Raw genomic sequence first — 20,508 nt, 5'->3', positions numbered from 1 at the left:
AGAAATGCAGGCCCCCTTCCCAGAAACAAGCTTGTTACCAATAAAAATTGAAGCATAGAGAGAAAACAGGAAATGCAAATGTTGCTTTCCCTACCATTTTGCTCCGTGTGAGCTCTGTGACCTTGGACAAGGCTGTGTAGACAAACATTTATTTTTACACCTTCAATTCTGTAACCACATGGATGACTCTGATGTGAAAGTTGATTCTTTTCCTCTGGAAGTAGGTTCCCATGTTACCTTCATGGTGAAAAGGTTAGTGGTTTTTCCTAATTCTTTTCCATGGGTGATATGTGTTCTAGGAAATCCAGTTTGATAGAAGAGTTTAATTAAGTTGTTCTTCAGAAACTTATTTTACTATATGAGTTGCCATTTATTGTTTTTCCTGAAATAATTAAGTTAGAAATAGTCACTAAGTAGCAATCTGAATATTCAGAATGTTTTTTAAAAAAAGAGAGAAATGTTGCTAGCAGACACACGTATACACACACACACACACACACACACATTTATGAAGGGACACTGAAGTAATCATTCCACTTAAAATTGTGCTGTGACCTACTAGCTTAACTGTGTGGTAGAAAATAAGGCAGCCTGAGAGTTACAAAACCAACCACTCTATAATAATTTATTTTATGTACTGTAGCGTACAAACATTTAGCATGTGAAAGTTAGTCATCAAAGAATCACACTGGGTTTTTGAAAAATGGATTTGTTTTGGCAAAACAAATAAGATGCTGTTAGAATGGTTTCTTTCACACAAACCCCCAACAAAATTAAAAGAGTGCTTCATGCTGTTTGTCACCGAATTGGAACCCTGTTCTAACTGCTGTGTTTACCGTCTTTACAGTGGGTTCAATTTCTAGACCACTCCCAGGTTAGCCTCCAATTCAGGCTTTGGAAAGAAGCCCTCTCCAGAACTGCCATTCTGTAGAAATCCAAAGAATGTTAACACGTATCTGATGTGATAAGCAAGTCAAGTGTGTAATGAGAGAGTCCAGCATGGGATTCAAGGATTTCTGAGGGATCTTTGAGTTTTCATAGTCTTGGACTTTTAATTACTTTCTATAAATACATTGACATGTCTTTCAAAATAATCTTTTTAACAGAGTTAAAGCAACTGATGGAGGTCAGAGCAAATTATGCCAGAATCCGAAGACAGCAGGGCCCTGAAGCCACAAACATTGTGGTGTCACAACCTGACAAGCTGCAATTTCCGGTACATATACACAGTTAACTTCTACGAGAGCCATGGTATTTTGTGCTGTATTTTGCTGGGGTAACCTATGTGTATGCACTCGTATGCTTGCTACGATATGACAATTATTAATCCTTTTTAATTTTGTATAGTATCTTTTAAAAAAGTTATTACCCTCCACATCTTACATAGAATGGCATTTGATGCCTGAAATATGTTCCTGGAAGCACAACAAAGCTAGACAAAATAATGCCAGTAAAATAATTATCTTAGATGTATTTTCTTCCAGACAAAAACAGGAAACTACTGTTATTATTGAAAAATAATTTAGTGGAGTCAAGTAATATTATATATATACGTATCCATATATATATCCATATATATCCATACACACACACCCATCCACATGCCCACATACACACATATATAATTTATATTTATTTATTATAAATACATTTTATATTTATATAAGTAATCTAGTTGGGTCAATAAATTTATTGTGTGTATTTACATATATAATTTAGTGGGGTCAAGTAGTATGTATGTCTGTGTGCATACATACATACACATATATATATATATAATTCAATAATAAAATAGATTGTTTGACCACCTAACATCAAATTTGACCCAAACTGACATTTTTCTGGTTCAGCCACCATATTTTCCAAACCTCCATGTTAAAAATCCTGCATTTACTGATTAAAAATGAAATGACTGGTGGCTACTGAATACTACATGAATCAATCTTTCTTCTTCCAGCTTCCCTTCATTTTGGCCTCTAGGAGCAATGCAGCAATGTTTCACAAAAGTGAAGCTGGGTAATTCCAGACTAAGCTCAGTAACCAGAAGTCATAGGCTGTGTCTTCAAATACAGAATGTAGGAAGAGGATACACGCACTATTAAAAAGAAAAGTCATGTTAGGAATCAAGGGAAATCCTTAGTGATCTTAGGAAGCAATGCTATAGGAAGGGGAAAACTTCCTACTTATCTGTTAATTTCTTCCTGCAATGGAGAAAGAATCTTTTTTTTTTTTTTTTTTTTTTTTTAAATAGCAGTGACAAAGCAGAGTTTGGTTTCCGGTCCTGTTAGAAAATTTCGAGACAAATGTTCTTCTCTCTCTTCCTCTGAAAGCCACTCACAGCTCTGTCTGAATATAAATTGCAACCTGGTTAGGTGTGTACAGAATGGCTCAGCTGGCTCTCTCCTCAATCCACCACTTTAATGTGATGCAGTAGATCATGTCTACTGAAGGGGGGCTCTTGGTAGTCGCTGCAAAAAGCCTAGTATTTACTCCCAGTCTGCAAATCAGTAGGACTGCATGAATAAATTCCTGCTGCTCCCAACACCGCTAAAAGGAGAACACATTGAGGTGAAATCTCACATGTTATATCCGCAGCAGTTTGCCCTTTTGCAGACACTGTTGCACAATATTAGAGATGTGAAGGCATCCCAGAACAGCCGTGTAACACAGAGGAGAAAAAGATTGTGTGCGACTCCCATTTTTCTTTTCTTTTCTTTCTTTCTTTCTTCTTTCTTTCTTTCTTTCTTTCTTTCTTTCTTTCTTTCTTTTCTTTCTTTCTTTCTTTCTTTCTTTCTTTCTTTCTTTTTTCTTTCTTTCTTTCTTTCTTTCTTTCTTTCTTTCTTTCTTTCTTTCTTTCTTCTTTCTTTCTTCAAGAAAGTCAAAATAAGAAAGGTTAAGGAACGTGTTCCAGGTCAGAAAACAGGACAACAGAATTCTTAACCTGCTGGGCCTCTGCTCAGATTGACTGGATCACAGTCCCTGTAGACAAAGAACTTTCTGTTTTTTATTTTTTCAAAATTCCTTGAAAACAAAGGGATTTCTCTAGGTGCAAAAGTACCTATCATTTTGCTGCCAAAGAAAAGTTGATTTGCTATGAAAATGGCATAATTTCACCCTGGATCAAATGTGCAAATTCTTGTGAAGTCTTCACTGTTGCATGTGAATACGCCTGAAGCGAAAATTGGCAATATCACACAACGCTCTGTCAAGCACCAGGAGACATAAGGCAAAACTCTGAACTGAACTTTTCTATTACTAGTAAATGGGATTTTAGATGTAATATAACAGTCATCAACACATCACATTTTACCAGCAAGGCAGCAACACTTACGTCGTGGACGACGGCTTGCACGGGGTATCTCGGCAGTTCATAGCCACTTTTAACTCAGACCAAGAGCAGCCCTGCTCTTTCCTTATTATTGACCCTCCTCCTTGGTCGGTTGCAAGGTGGACTGGGGAGCAGTTACTCCACCTCAGCAAGGACTACAGGATAAGGCTATTGCAATTCTGTCCAGCCTCCCCAGGCTTTTAATAAACCTAGTAATTTCCTTCGGGGACATGTTTATCAAATTTGAATCAGCTTCGTATATATAAGTCACATTTCAATATTTTCCTATCAACTGGAAACCATTTCTTATTAAATACTAAAACAACCATCCTCAAGTCCATGGCCTTCTCCAGAAATTTATTTCCTGCTGGTTCGCAAACACCCTTAAGGTGATCCAGATGTTAATCAACAGTGTACCAGCATCTGTGATTGTCCTCAGGAGGACTTTTCTGTATGTTTCTGGCCCATCTCTAGCTTGTGTTGCCTGATGAAGTGTTGGGGTGATGCTGCATGTTTCTAAGCCAGCTGACTAAAAGTAACATGCCTGAAAGTTTGAAAGACATTTTGAGATTGATTGACAGCGTTCTACAAATAAGAAGCATTTATCTGGGTACTTATGTCAGTTTTGCAAACCAGGACTTATTAGTAATGATTCAAAATGTAAAGGTAGTCTTATAGAGCAAGGGCCTTGAATTTCCATTTCTGTTTTGATTGCTCATGGTAACTCATTTTTTTTATGGATTAAGGAAGCAAAGCAAAAAAACAACAAAAAGGGAAAGGTAAATTTGTTCTCTTTACAGAAGAATCACTTAGAAATTGTGGCTAGTGGCTATTGCTGTGTTTATGAGCTAATCCTTAATAATAGCCCAGGTGTGCTGAGTATCATTGAGATTTGTGATTCACCGAGGCAGCAGTTTTTTTCTGGCATCATTTGGAAGAGAGTGATCAAACCCCACAGATCTGTGTTATTCCAGGTCATCACAAATCAGATGCAAATGTCCTCAATTAAATGGCATTTGGACCCATTGGTGATCCTCAGCTGCTTTTATTAAACCAATGGTCCCAGGCCCCTTTTGTCTCTGAGCGCATCTCAAGTGCCTCCTAAGGCTAAGTAAGCAGAAAGAGCAGCAGTTTTGTTTGTTCTCAATGCAATAAACTAAAATTTTGCATCAATGGCATGGTTCGGGGCTGCTTGGCCATAAGTAACTGCAAAGAAGATCAACAAAGACCACCAGTGAGGTAAGTGCTGATGAAGGTAAATGGTTGGACTGTGTAACGTGGCTGTACAGTGGGTGCCTGCTGCCAGCTACAGTATTTTCTAATTCTGTGAGTCTGTAATATGAAGCTACCATCAATAGGCTGTCACCCTGTGCCATATGTGCAAATAGAAATAGATGAGGGAAGAGGAAGTGCTTATGCCTATGGTGCAACTGGGTTGGGGGAGGGAGAAAGAAAGAAGACAAGAAATTATATTTATATTTATCTAAGTAAAATGGTGACTCTGAATTGGATGTTTTATAATTCATTGCCTGCTGTATTCCTGTGCCACTTTAAGGGTAGATATAAGGTTCAGACAACCACTGGATCCAATAGGTCCTGGCTCTTCAGTCCTAGAAGTTTCGAACCTGGGAATGAATACAGGAATTTAGCCACGGTGTGAACTCTCAAGATGTCACCTCTGTCAAACCAACTGAAGCAGTTGGGCTGTCAGACCCTACATCCCACCAGAAGCAGTATTTTGTAGGACATTTCCCAAAGGCATACTCTCTGTAAAGAACTGCACTGACCGTGTTGGACCGGAATGGAGGAGAGGAGGGAATATCCCAGAACTGATAGGATTGGTGCCCCCAAAGTATGAGATCAGATTATATCTCTCTCTTCATTTCTACCTCTTTCCCCTCTTCCTTCCTTTCTTCTCTCCCCTTGCCTGTTGGTCTTCTCAGTCTATCCTGCTTTTCTCTTCTAAGGGTCTTTAAATTCCATCTTTTATTTTAAAAACAATCCTTTCTGGAGCAATTTGTGGATCAGCAGGGTTGCTTCCTTAGTATGGTTCTCAAAGTTTCATGTACACAAGGATCCTCTGAGGAGCTTGATAAAACCCAGTCCCGGGCTGATCAGAGAGATTCTTATTATTTATGCCCAAGGTGAGTCAGGCAGTTTGCATTTAATAAGCCCTAGGGATGGAGAGTGGTTAGCTGATCATGCTCAGAGGAACTCAGCCAGGAATTTTGTGACTGTCAGCTGGGCATGGCTCAGGTGTTAAGGACCAGTTTCAAGAACACTGGAGCATGAAGGCAAAGAAGCACTTGAGCGTGCGTGTGAGGGCTCGAGTCTGAATGTCCTCATGTTCTCTTATCACTGTTTCCTTAAGAAATAATGGAAATGTTCTTGGGTCAAGACCAACCACCCGGAGATTGTAATCAGGACCCAGACATTGGAAGCAAAATAAGTGAGTCTGAGGTATGGAGCTTCCCATGTTAATTAAGCTCCCTTCAGTACTGATAACATCTTGCTATTTTAAAGGTCATAGGAATAATGTCAAGGCTATGGTGCATATATCAAGCAGCAGAGTAATTTTGAGGGTGGGGAAAAATAGCAAGCTTCTTAGAGTTTTCTCGTCATTTTTAAATATTCAAAGAGAGAGTACTTTAGATCAAGGATGGGGTCCTATTTGCCAAAGTGACCCTTTCCCCACTGAAGGAGCTGCTTGCTAGGAAGGGAGGCCAAAACTCTTTATGACTGCTCTAAGTCTAGTTAACATGGAAGCCTGAGCCACCCACATCCCTGGCAGGCTCATCTAAGAGTGTGAAATTCCACAGGATATTATTTCAGTTCAATAACAAGTGCTCTTAGAAAAATTAATTTCCAAGACAGTTCTCTTGCTCCCTAAACGAAATCCATGTAGGTTGGGAGGCAGACACTTTCTATAAGAGTCAGAAAATACAAACAAAATTAGTTCTTTGAAGAACAAACATATATATAAATATATATACCCACAAATATATATATACACACAAATACACACACACACATACATAGTCAGGCACTCTCTGTTCTATTCTAGGTGCTGAGCATACAAAGGTGTGTGGCTATTTGGATAGTGTAGAGGCCTAGAATGTTGGATCAATAGCCATAAGGTGAGGTGGGAGGGGTGGGCATGAAATTGTGGAAGTCCTTCTGATCATGCTAAGGAGTTTGGATTTTTCTTTTCTGAGTGCAGTGGGAAACCACTAAAGGGAACTAACAAGAAAGCTGGATTAGATCTTGTGTATTAAATTAAGCTTACTCAGATTACAAGTTATAGAAACATACTTGGTTTACCTCTGGTGATGGAGATTTGTTGGGAGGATAATCAAGGAAGTGAGAATGCCCAGGGAAGCCAGCACACAAACTTCATGGGGGTCTCTGTTCAAGACGCCTGGCCTATCTTTGTCCAAATGGCCACCCAGTAGTCTGCTATTCCTGCTCTTGAGTTGGTTGTTTCTTGGTGCTTCTTGCTTCTGCTGTGAATTTTCTACTTCTCCACAGGCTCTTCTGCTGTACACTTGTCTGTTCAGGGCCTCTGCTGCTTCATGGTTTCTTTTTTTTTTTTTTCTTTTTTCTTTTAAAAAAAATATTTATTTATTCATGAGAGACAGAGAGGGGCAGAGACACAGGCAGAGGGAGAAGCAGGCTCCCTGCAAGGAGCCCGATGCGGGACTCCATCCTAGACCCCGGGATCACGCCCTGAGCTGAAGGCAGACGCTCAACTCTGCTTCTTGGTTTCTGCCTCCTGCCTTCACTTCATATTTCTTTTGTTTCCAGGGCCACTCTACCATCTGAATTACTTTCTTTGTGTCTTCTAATAGAAGACTGAATGGCTGCAGGTCAGCCTTTAACTCATTGCTTTCGATTAGGATGTCAGGGATCACATGATCCGAAGCACAACTTGCCTGTTGAAGCAGCATGTGGGTTGGTTTCCTCAGAGAGCAGTGGACATGGCTGCCATTCAGGGCTCCAAGGCATTTTTCATATAGACCATAGTTCTGCCATTGTTTTGGTCCTTTTCTCTCTTCACCACTGAGGGATGAAATTAACAATGGAATTATCTAGGCTGTCACTATTTCTCTTTTGTCACTGAGAGGCTTGCTCTTGGGTACACCCTCAAACTTGGCCTTGATGGGGAGATCTTTGCTATATAGGCAACCCAAACTTAAGGTTGGAATCTGTGACTTTGGTTACAATATCAGGATGGATACCAGTTGAACTCCAAGTTACGCTTCCTAATACAACCAAGTCTGTCTGAGGATGTAGATCTTGCAGGGATATCCTGGCATCCAAAACTCAAGGCACTGTGGCATCCACATAATTTTTCCAAATCAACTCAGAATACCAAACCTTTATCAGACCTTTCCTTGACTCTTGTTTCATGCAGTCATTTTGATAGGCTGAATTCCATTGTGGATTTTAATTTTTATTCCCCCTTTTCTTCTCCCTCCCCCTCTGCAAGGCAAACCTGGCTAACAACTTTCTCAGTGTTGAAATGTGAGTTCTGTTCAGTGGACTTGACAATGGTCTGCTGTGTTTGAGTCATAAATCCTTGTTATGCTCCAGAACACCTATGGAGTAGTATTATCTGTTAGATAATGCCCAGTTCCCATGACAAAGTTGATGTGGGCCACAACTATAGGTGGAGCTAAAGCTGTGTACTTAAGAGGCTTCTCAGGGAGGAGTTCTCTCCAGCAGTGAAGCAGAGAGCAGCAGCTGCACGTGAAAGTATCAACAGCACCCTGCACTCCAGATCCTGGCTCAGGAAAAGACTCAACAACAAAGGGCAATTTTCACTGCACCAATTTCCAACTGTTGTTGTGAAGAAAGAATGGATTCATTTGTGGATTTTTAAGTCTTTTGAAGTTGCTTACTTACACTATCTTACTGCAGGCCTTGCTCACATGGATGATCCTGAAGGGTTTTTAACTAGCCATTGTACAACCCCAGCCTTCTTCCTCTTCATTTTTTTTATCCCAGTTGTAGCCAGGATGATTTTTTGGGAATGAAAATCATGTCATGTTACTCTCTTGCTTAAAATCTTTCAGCAGTGCCCTCCGTCCCCTGCCTTTGTCATTAAAATAAAGAGCAAACCCAACACCCTTGAGAATATTGTGTCTGGAGCTGTACAGACTCTATTTTCTCCCTCCTTGCTCACAGAGATCTGCACCCTACTCATCCTAGATATTCCCTCAGTTCCCCCCAAATCATGTGTTCTCTTATTTCTATACCTTTGCACATTCTTCTCCTATAGTTTTCTCGGGAAATTGTCCTTGGCCACTCCCCACACCCATCTTTATTTGAAGCTTCCTTCCACGTGCCTCTTTTGCCCCTTTTGCGTGTCACTTATCACTGTTGATGTATTTTTTTCTCCCACTGGTCTCTAAGCTCCTTGATAGTAAGCCCGGCTTGTTCACAACTATATTCCAAGTGCCTGAATATTCTTTGCTATAGAACAGGCATTAATGAATATTTGTTGAATGAATGTAAGATTTAGAGTAACTGATTGGTTAAAAACCTGCTTTTTAATATACACATTGAATCAGAGTTTTACTTTTTGTAAAACCCTCTGCTCTTCACACGCACTGTTTTGGACTGAGTGTCCCCCCAAAGATTATTATGTTGAAACCCTGTACCCCAATGTGATGGTATTAGGAGGAAATTAGGAGCAGATGAGGTCATAAGGATGGAGTCCTCATGAATGGAATTAGTGCCCTTATAAGAGTCACTGGAGAGTTTCCTTCATCTGCTCTGCTCTCTGCCCTGTGAGGATACAATGAGAAGCCAGTAGTACGCAACCCAGAAGAGGGCTCTCATCAGAACATGACCATGCTGATCTCGGACATCCAGGTTTCAGATCTGTGAGAAACCAATTTCTATTGTTTGTAAGCCTATGGTACTTTTGTAGCAACCTGAGCTAAGACATGCATTATCACATCAATCCATAAAATACCACATAAACTTCTTATAAAACATGTCTTGTACTTGTTAAGACAGTATAGCCTGCCTAAATTTCCTTCATTACAAGGCAAACCAAAACAAGGTTGATCAAGATCCTTTCTTTGCCAACCGTAACTTTCAAAATGCTCCTAATGTCTAATGGAGTAGAAAACACTCTTCTCCCATCAGTGCCCAAATGAACCCTTAACTGCTCAACTGCCTCTGTTGCAGGCAGCCCGGTTTGGAAGGGAAGACATGTCACCCCCTTTCACAAGTGTGATGATTTGTGGCTGAGGAGGGAGAGCCTGCTCTCTGAACCACGTGCCCCCCGGTGCGGGCAGGCTAAGGAAAGATGAATGGCATTATAAGACAGACATCTGAATGTTTCGTATTAAATTAGTCCCACAGAGCGCCTAGAATTCTCATTCCATAAATCACAAAGTAAAGTAAACTCACTCTTCGGTTAGATTGCTGTGACTTTGGCCTGTGGTGTCATAGATAATCTGAGAATAGTTAAACATTTGTCTGAAATAGTAATAATTTCCAGCATATTTACTCAGTGACATAGAAGTGGCCCAGGCTGATCTCTGTTGCCAGAAACAGCATGTAAATGGGAGTCAGCCAGTTTAGGAGATTTTCAAACAAGGGTCACTGCTCCTCACCTCCTCTGCCCATTCTGAAACTCCTATGGGCTTCTTCAGGGGCAGCTAGGTGATGGGAGCTGAGATAACAAACTTCACTTCCTCCTGAGTAGGTACTAAAAAGCACTGATGCGCCCTAACCCCTTTACCAAATGGCAGTTGCAGCACCATTTTGAAATCTGCTTTCATCTTGTCTTGGCCTAAGCATGACAGAGCTAGGAAGGACCTTGATTCCCCTAAAGCCACATTTCTCTTTAATGGTAAATGTTTATTCTGAGAATATTTTACATAGCCTTAGATCTATCCTGGTTCTTCCATTCCTGGGGTAACATTGTTATTACTGGGGACACAAAAGAATAGAAGGAACATTAGACTGTGGTTCATAAGACCATTCAGTTCCATGCTAACTGGCCAAGCGCCCATCTGAACTGCTGCTACCTCTTCTATAAAATAAAGAAGGTAAAATAAGAAAGAAAGAAAGAAAGAAAGAAAGAAAGAAAGAAAGAAAGAAAGAAAGAAAGAAAGTAGACTCTTGAATCCCTAAAGTTCCACCCAACTTCAAAAACCTGATTCCGATTCAGTTGTGAGATACAACTGGGCAACAAGATTTGCGGCAGCCAGAATCCCAGCTGACCCCAAGAAACCTATCCATCTGCTTGGCAAAGCCTTGTTATAGGTATTCACTAGGACCTGCATCCAAATCATCTTCACCCTTAGAAGCCCAGTCCTAATTTCACCAAAGCAACAGAGGGAGGTCATCACACAACTTAGTGGTGGCCAAGGACTGGAGGTGGTTCCTTCCAGGGAAGGATCGTTGAACGTCCTTCCAAACACCTGAACTGAGTCTTGCCTCCTGCACTGTTGGGCAAGTCATTTCATATTTGGTATACAGATCAGTAAGATCATAAATGTTTAAGGGGAAGGGCACTAATGCTGATAGAATGTATATACATGCCAGGTACCATGTTGGACTTTCACACTGTTGTTGTCATCTGTTTCATTCCATATTCATAACCACTCTTGGAAGTAGATATTTTTTCTCCTTCTACTTTTGTATTTATTTATGAGGAAGCTGAGCATCTAAGAGGTGAAATATCTTGCCCAGAGCTGGCGGGGGGATGGGTGAGTGACGGGGATTAAGAGTTCACTTGTCATGAGCACTGAGTAATGTATGGCATTGTTGAGTCACTATATTGTACACCCAAAACTAATATAACAATGTATGATAGCAATATTGGAATTAAATTTAAAAAATAGTAACAAATACAATTTTAAAAAGTCACCAGCCTCTAAGTGACAAACCTCGGATTTGAATCTCAAAGCTTGTAAAAATTTCAGGTTACTGGTATCAGTAATTCTGAAAGTGAGATTACTGAATGCCTTCAAGGGAGTCGTGGTTTAGTCACTGCCTGTTTGGAAGATTTTCCTGATGACACCTGAGTTAGGCAAAGTGAACTACATCTGGATGACCAACCTACAGTGGGAGGGGCACTGCCATTTGCATGAGAGTCGCCCTCACCTACTCTTCAGGACACAAGTCATCTGGGGTCTTACTTCTCTACCCCAGTGGCTCTATTCACCCATGTATTAGTTGCTAGTACTACCATAACAACTAATTCTAGAAGCTAGAAGTCCAAGATCAAGCTGGCAATAGATTTGGTTCCCTCTCTAGGATATAACGGAATGATCTGTTTGGGGGTTGCCAGACAATCTTTGCTGTTTCTTGGCTTGTACAATCATGACCCCAATCTCTGCCTTCATCTTCACATGACATTCTCCCTGTGTGCCTGTGTCCAAATGTCCCTCCTTTATAAAGACACCAGCCATATTGGTTTAGGGGTCCACCCTACCCACTATGACCTCATCTTAAATACATCTGCAAAGACCGTATTTCCAAATAACAACACATTCTGAGATACTGAGGGCTAGGACTTTGATATATGAATTTTGGGGAGAAGGGGACACAATTCAACCCATAACAGTCTGAAACAAAAGTCCCACCCCTCACCCACATAAGCACTTCCTCTGAGCTCAAGTGCTCTACCATTAAAGACTGCAACATTCTTTCTTGATGGCATGTCTCTCTCCCTTTTATGTCTTTCTTGTTTCTTACTAACACTGAAGTCTGATATTAATGGAAAAACCATTAAAAAAAAACTATTATCCTATGAGGTAAAGTGAATGCACTCAACTGTAAAAGGAAGACTTATCGATCAATTTCAGTTACACCTTGCTTGTCTGACACTTTGCAGCTAAGGAATGTGTTTTTATTGCCTGGCCAGATAGTTCAGATTTCCGGTCAGTCTTAGTAAAGACCCCTTTTTATAACATTGATAAAATTTTATCACAGAGCTATGAAAACAAAATTAGATTTCATAACTCACATCAGGCCTTGAAGGGAATGCCTCTATAAATTTTACAAACCTTATCAAGTTTTAATGGACCTATTCTGATAAATATTTTCAAGATAGCAACTTCTACTGAACTTCATATATATATGTCTGTATATATAAATAAGTGTATGTGTGTATACATATATATATATATATATATTTCTGTTTTTCTATCTTATAGGAAAGAAAACTTTCTTCACCTATTTGTAAACAGAAGACTATGATGGAAAGGTCAATTATTTAGAATGTTGAAGACTCGAATTTAGGAAAATCCTCTTCTACAAAAGAACTCTGTGTGGTTCACTTAGAAAAGTAGTCCTAACATTTATCTTTCAAAATAACTGGATTTTTCACTGATTTTGAAGAATTACCAGCACTGATAAATCAGCTACAAGTTATCTACAAACTAATAAGAGGACATATCATAATCAAAGGCAGCATTAGCCACAGAGACTTTATATTCTAGTAAAATCTTGTATATATTGTCTAGTTTTTCCAGTCTATAGAGAGACCTGTTGGAAAAAGTTGCATAACATATTGGACACATGTTTTGTCTCCCCAACTAGATGGAAAGTGCCTGGAGTCTAGAGACCCTTGTTTTTTATTTGCTTGGGACAAGGCTCTGCCCACAAGGACTCAGCAATAATGCCCAGCAGTCCCACTGCCAGAGCAATGTTATGGGGAGGTGGGGTGCAGCCATCTCCCACTCTTGTGCTGGACCACAAACTGAAGTTACGGCAGTACAGTGGGAATAGAGGATCTGCTTTATAGAATTTCATTTCAGTCAGCTGTTCAGGAGCTACATCCTCAGAGTCAAATTAAACCGAATTATAGTTGGATAGTCCTTTCTGCTTTTCAGGGGCAAGAAACACTTCTCAAAATTGCACAAATGAAATAAATGTGATGGCATCTTATATTCTTAAAGCATATCTTTGATGATTATACATTTTGGGTTAAAATACAAATTTGAAAAATAAATCTTTTTTTAAAAATATTTTATTCTTAAATAATTTCTACACCTAGTGTGGGGCTTGAATTCACAACCCCGAGATCAAAAGTCATATGCTCTACTGACTGAGCCAGCCAGATGCCCCGAAAACAATCTTAAAATGATGTGAAATTACTTATATACGAATTGACAACATTTAAAACCTCAGTAGACTTTGCAAAGGAGTTCTCAAACTGTTTTGGTCCATATACTACCTCTGAGGATTTTTTTAAAAAGCCGTAAACTTACAAAATACACATACAAAACAAAACTTTTTTTTTCATACGATTTCATGGGGTTCTCAGACCTACCTGCAAAACATCTGTGAATTTTCATGTAAAGAACTTCGGATATAAGGGAAGATATTTCTGATTTCGATCATCTTTAAGGTTTAGGGGATATAGGATCCCTACCTCTCAATGGAAGGTTTCAAAATACAGATCAGATGAAGCAAATGCTAACGTTTGCTGTGGTAGTGTTATCTTATTACATTCAAAAACAATACACCATGAAGATTTCTTATCATCTTTGAGTATGATTTTTGCATCTATGGATCTTAAATGGGTAAAGGGAAGGAAATATAAACTTCAGCATTGTTAATTTGGGGCATTCCTTGGAGAAAACACTTATTACCTGGAAGAAAAAAGCTAATTAAGTCGACATTTCTTACAATCACAAAGCCATTTTACTTGCTACTCTTAGAGACAGAAGGGAATACATGCTGTTTCTCTTTTGTCTGTCAGGAGAATAATAGGGAACACTGGCAGGCCTGGCAGCCCTGAGCAGAAACTCTGCAGAGGAGTGATGGAGTGGCCTCGATGTCTGGAGCCTGCCTGGAAATCACTGCTGCCTGGCCACAGAGGAACAGGGTACCCTGGACTGGAACTCGCAGTGTCCCCACTGTTGCACTCTTATTAGTGCACTTACATAGAAGATGGTGATGTTTCCAAACCTGCAGATAACTCCCTGATTATTTTATTTCAAGTCATGTTACGACTATACTTCAGCTAATGTAGTCAAAACTAAGTGGACTCTCACTCAGAAATGATATTAAAGTGCCTTTTAACTCTCTTTGAGGTATTATTTACAAACATCCTTAAAAACTGTTAAGTTTTGATCTGAAAAATATATTGGATTCGGACTTAACGTCACTGTCCTTGGCTGGAGCACTCAGATTTGAAACGGACTAGGTTTAGGAGGCCAAGACACCCGCTGGAGCTGCTCGGTCTGTCCTCTGCTTTGTTCCCAGAGCCCAGCACGGTGCCTGGAACACAGTAGGTGCTCATTAAATCTTTGTTGAATATCAAATAAGGAGCCGCCTTTCAAGCCTGGCTGTGCTGCTTACTACCCATGGGACATATCTATTTTCTCAACAGTGAAATGAGAATACTAATATTTCCTTCAACCCCCAAAAGTTGTTTTTAGAATCAGATGAGATAAAGCACCGAAAAACATTTTTCCTTTTTTTTTTCCCCCCTGAAGAAAGGACTAGTCTTTAAATTAGGCATATGATCTCTTGCAGATATAAAAGAAGTAAGTGCCATTATACTATTGTAGGGGAAGGAAAGAGACCACAGACTTAGAATTCAAAATCAACTATTTTATTTTGTATAATATTTTGTATGATTTTGATGCTGAAATGAAGCAGGGGAGTGTTTGGATGCTAGAAGGGAGAGACACCACATCCTAGGCCTTAATGCATGAAAATTGCAAGCTGTCTTTAATCCATGTGTACAACCTAAGGCATTTCAGAATGGCCCTGTAGCCAGTAGGGAAGGGGTCACATGACATCCATGTAAACTGGGGAGAAGGGACCTTCTGATCTGCCATAGGGGACGGGGAGACAGATGCTTCAGATGAAAGTTAGCAAAGTTATTTTAAACAGGTGCTGATAATATACCTTTATATGATTGTAGTTTACTCAAGGATTTGAAAAGCAAGGAATAACCCAGATCTAAAGGAAATTGGCATCACTTATTCAGGTAATATATTTATGGAATTTCTGTGATATGCTAACATTGTTTTGGGGGCTGGGGCCATAATGTTGAATGACAGAGTCTTAGCTCTATGGACCTTACTGACTCCATGAAGCCACACGGTCAATAAAAAAGGGAAACAAAAAAATAAGTAGGTTAACAACTGGTGATAAGCGTCATGAAGGAAAGAACACTGGGCAGATGGATAGAAACTAGCTGGACAAATTGATATTTAAATGCACATAGTTGTCAAAACATATTTGTTGAGTGAATAAATAAGTGAATGGTGATATAAAAAATATTGCTTGCAGAGGATAATAACTGTAATTTGCCACTTTGGGAAGCACTCTTAAAGAGTTTGGGGAAAAAACAGTAGACTTGGAGTTAGTAAATAAGGAATTAATCCTGCTATCCTCAACAAGCTGTGTATCTGGGGAAATTCACCTATTTTCTCTGTGTCTTGAATATGGAAATACCTCATTCAGCAGGATCCTCTCAACTTTTAGATACACTGGCTTCTGACAGAGGCAGAGGGTAACAAATTTTGAGATATCTTTTGAAATGTTATTGAATTTGTATTTCTCTCTCCTGGGGCCTCCGGAAATTGTCATCACTGCCACCACCCCCACCGTTGCCACCAGGATTGTCAAGAGGGGAAGTGTAGCTCCATGGGTAGGAACACAGTTGCCAGAGGCAATAAATGTTAGCTAGGAAGCTACCCTCCATGTATCAGGCACTATGCTAGTTCCTTGCATTTATTAACCTGTTTAGTCCTCGAAAGTATTATTAGCTCCATTTTGCAGATCTGGAAACTGAGGCACTGATGTCAAGTAAACTGCCTGAGGTCTCACAGCTAAGGAGGAGCAGAGCAAAGCCTAATGCTGAAAGCATGGGCACTAAAGCCCTATACTAACCATTGTCCATTCACTCATTCAGGAAGTATTTATTTATTGAGTGCCTACTAAGTATTTGTTTGATCAAGTCCAGTTTGGCATTAGCTAAATAACCTTCCTTTGTGTCAAGAGAAAACAAAATGCACAGGAGAGAGAGAGAGAAAAAAAAAAGAAGCACAAACAAAGTATACCCTATTTATTCCTTTGATTGAACACAGGAGAAACAACATATTTTTTGCTACCACTCTCTGAGCTTCTGGAATCTCTCCGTCTGCTCTCTGTTTGAACTTGGGCAAATATAAAACTTATATTTTCTTCTGTTCCCTGGGCTTACAGAATCCCAAAGCATTTGGTTTAGATTAAATCCGTTGACCGAGGCATTATAATTCGGCTTCAACACAGATGATCCCATCACCCGTCGCCTTATCTAACCTAACCGCTTATTACAGTAACAGAGTACACTAGTCTGGGGGGCAGGGGCAGGGCCAGGGGGAGAAGGTCACTCAGGTTTAGCAGCCACATGTACACAGCAGGATGGTGTCCTTTTAGAATCAAGAGGGGTGGATTCATAAAATTCAATCAGGAGCATGTGTGTGCATTTATACAAGCCCGTTTTTTTTTTTTTCGCCTGAATCTAAATTATAGAGATTTTAATAGCTCCAGTAATTAGACAAGTATGCAGTCAACCCCATTATGTTCCTGTGTAATATCACACTCCCTAGGGCCCACCTTCCCTGCTTGCTGGGCTCCCTGCATGGGCCCCCTTCCCCCTTATTTTCTACCATAGGGAAGCAGTTTTCTTTTCAAAGAGCTTACTGTTCACATTGTTTTTGTTCCCTGGATCCGGAGGTTGGATTTGCTTTCTCAGGAGTTTCACCATTGCGTGGCCCAATTGAGTAAAAAAGGTCTGGTGGTTCATTTGCATTCCCCACCGTGCCTAGCGCATGTGCTAGGTTGCACAGTGGATGCCATACAGTTGAGCGTGCACTTAGCACGGTGACTGGCATAGGGTAGACACTTCAAAATTGTTTACAACTGAGTCTGTTTAAAAATCTTTTCATGGTTCAATTATTGACCTTAAAGAAAGCCGAATAAAATGTCTAGATGCACTGTCTTAAATCATGGCCTCTTCTAGCTTCCTGATTGCCTTTCATTATCTTCTCTCTTCTGTTTTGTAACTTTCTATTAGCCATAGAAATATTTCACTTCATTAGCATAGATAATCTCCCTGCAGGTGCTGAGGGCTACATCTTGGGAGTTTTCTTACTGTGCTTCCTCTTAGCACTACAAAACAGAAAGCTATCGTTTATTTGAAATTAATATGTGCTGTATTACTAAAATAATGTAGTTTTCCTAATCAAGAGATGGACTTTTTTCATCTACACACACATACTCTCTCCTAGAGGCTGTCAGAAAGCAGTGTTTATTATTACTATTTTTTTTTCCATGAAAATATTCCCAGAGAAAGATGTCTGGAATTTCGTCTCTTGAGGTCACCTTTCCTATTCAGTCCCACCCTCCTTTCCCCAAAAAGAAAGAAAAATTTAAAATAACTATTGTTCCTTCATGAGGATCTGACATTTGTCCCCTGGAAGCAGTTCTACAGGTCTATGAAGTTGGCCTCCAGACTACCTAGAAAAGGAAAAAAACAGCATAAAATCGAATGTTTAAGTCACTCTTGAAATTGAATTCCTTGTAATTGGCAAACTGACCTTTTTTGTTGTTGTTGTTTTCTCTCTCTCTCTCTCTCTCTCTAGAGTGGGTATGGGACAGACAGAAACAGTGTCAGGGCAGCAGCAGGAGACTTGAAAGTCAGAGATGTTTTCTTAAGCCTCTGTCTCAAATCTTTTCTACAGAGACAGATAAAGGATAATGAGCTGAGGTATTTTTAAAGGATTCTCACAATTTACAACTCAAATAAATCTAGTTTTAAAATTTGGTGCTTTCAGGCTCTAATGACTGCAAATGTTAAACTAAATATTTTGCTTAAACAAGTAAAGACAGAGCGGGTATGCGAGCAAATTAGAATGCAGGAAAGCTGCCTCTGCCGTGGCAGTTTCCTCTAGAAGAGAAAGGCTAATTCATACACAACATATTCTTGTCACTCCTCGGGAGAAAAGCAGCCCTGGGAGGAGCCCAACCGTTCAGCATTTTGCTTCTGGTCAGGATTGATTCCAGATGTGGGAGGTAAATGCTAGAAAGGGTTTGGAAAATGGAGTGGAAATGAAAAATCCCGCAGGCCATTTGAGTGTTGATGACAGATGAGGTAGGTATTTTCAGGTAACTAATGAACTTGCTGGGAGCTTGGAGAGTGCTCAGTCCAGTAGATATTTAACAGGCAGGAAAGACCCAGCTGGGATAGCATGGCTACCCCCATGCACCAAGAACAGAGGGAAACATGGAGCCCTGATGGTAACACCTAAATACCAAATGTTTTGTAAATGGGCTGAATTTTAAGTCTTTTCCCAAAGTGAGTTCATAATTTGCAAATACATGGGTTTTCTCAACTTCCTGCTATTTGATTTCTCATGACTATTTCATTATTTGAAGAAATGTTGAGCAAGTGCTCACTAGGTATAAGTCAGTAAGGCCGACTAGCAGAATGATTATAAACCCAGTTCTTGAAGTGCCCCGCACTTGGGAATAAATAAATAAATAAATAAATAAATAAATAAATAAATCCAAGTGTGTATGTGTGAAATTGGTCTCTTCTTGGAGCATTGTCACCCGTTCTGCAATCTACTTGGGAAGTCTTAGAGAAGGAGAGGTTGGAGATAAAGCCTGGGCACTACTTTCCCTTGCAGATTCACTCAGTGCAGACAAATTGGTGATCACACGCACACACACACACACACACACACACCCCAAAAAGGTCAGAAAGTTAAAGCTTAGATTGCTGTATACATTGTGCAGAGTATCTAACCACACAGGAGTGCTCCGCTGGGAAGGCAAGTGGGGGCTGAAAGTCAATCTTCGCTCTTCTCACCACACGGCAGCCAAAAGGAAGAGGCCCCCTCCTTTTTTAAAAAAAAATAAATTTTATTTATTTGAGAGAGGGGTGCGGTGGCAGAGGGAGAAGGAAAGAAAATCCCAAGCAGACTCCACACAGAGTGCAGAGCCGGACTTGGGGCTTGATCTCATGACTCTGAGATCAGGACCTGAGCCAAAACCAAGAGTCAGCCATTTAACCAACTGTGTCACCCAGGCAGTCCTGAAGAGGAGCTTTCTTATAATTTTCATGAAGACACTGCCATCTTTGCTGTTCCCTGCAACTGTGGTATTGCAGTAGCCCAGTGGGGACACCATTGGATTCCATTTTATAATTTACACAAAGGTGTTTTAGGGGCTAGTGGAGGCCGACACTAAATCCCACATCACACAAAGAAAAGGAGAAAAAGGAAGAAACAAGGATGGCTGCCTCCCTCCGTCTCTGACCTTTATTACTTCTTTCTTATGTTTCTTTTCTCTCTCCTAGAATGAGAGAATTTCAGACTTGAAAGAGGTTTGGACAAACTCCTAATCGAGATCCTCATCTAAGTGCTCAGAATGTAGCCCTCTCCCCCACAAACAATATCCATGACAACTGGTCATCCAGAGTTAAGCACCTCCACAGACAGGAAATTCATCACCTTCCCAGACAGCACATTCCAAGGAGAATTCTTTCTTTCTTTCTTTTTAAGATTTTATTTATTCATTCATGAGAGACAGAGAAAGAGAGAGAAAGACGTAGAGACACAGGCAGAGGAAGAAGCAGGCTCCATGCAGGGAGCCCAACGTGGGACTTGATCCCGGGTCTCCAGGATCACGCCCAGGCTGAAGGCGGCGCTGAACTGCTGAGCCACCCGGGCTGCCCTGGAAAATTCTTTCTTGTATTGACCTGAAATATATATGCTTAGAGTTTGTATTCACTCTGATTAGTCCTACGTCTGAGGCTACAAGGAACAAGCCTAAACCTTCTTTCACATGACAGGCTCTTCAATGAGGTCCGTTATGACGCTACTCCAAAGCTGTAACTTTCACATAGACCTTGGGAAACATAATTTCATGATCCAGCTGGTCAAAACTTCTTGGAATTCTCTCTCGTTTATCATAGCATAGCCCTTATTGAATGCAGCAGTCAAGCATTATCCAAGAGAATTTCACTAATAGAGCTAAATATCAAATGATTATTAAAGTCATAACAATAACAGCTAACTAAGCTAAATTTATAACTCACCATATGCCAGGCATTGTGATAAGCACTTAAAATATTTAACTTAATACTTACAAGAGCTCTTTCAGGGGTCCTGTTATTATCTCCTTTTACAGATGAGGAGAATGAG

The 20,508-nt window shown here is 40.2% G+C and overlaps 1 protein-coding gene across 5 annotated transcripts in view; it reads left to right on the top strand.

Annotated features, from left to right (window-relative positions):
- DCDC1 (doublecortin domain containing 1) overlaps window positions 1-15,592 on the top strand; it is a 455,963-nt gene extending 440,371 nt beyond the window's left edge. For all 5 annotated transcript variants that reach the window (XM_072759029.1, XM_072759033.1, XM_072759030.1 and 2 more), the window contains 2 exons: window positions 1,107-1,216; window positions 12,511-15,592. In XM_072759029.1, coding sequence (XP_072615130.1) covers window positions 1,107-1,216; window positions 12,511-12,573 — 173 coding nt within the window. In that variant the 3' untranslated portion in view covers window positions 12,574-15,592. The remainder of the gene's footprint in view (window positions 1-1,106; window positions 1,217-12,510) is intronic.
- The last annotated feature ends 4,916 nt before the right edge of the window (window positions 15,593-20,508 follow it).

This window comes from Vulpes vulpes, chromosome 5, assembly GCF_048418805.1.
Source record: "Vulpes vulpes isolate BD-2025 chromosome 5, VulVul3, whole genome shotgun sequence".
Classification (NCBI taxonomy): domain Eukaryota; kingdom Metazoa; phylum Chordata; class Mammalia; order Carnivora; family Canidae; genus Vulpes; species Vulpes vulpes.
Note: the sequence above shows the minus strand (reverse complement) of the source record. Positions and strands in the feature narration are given on the sequence as shown.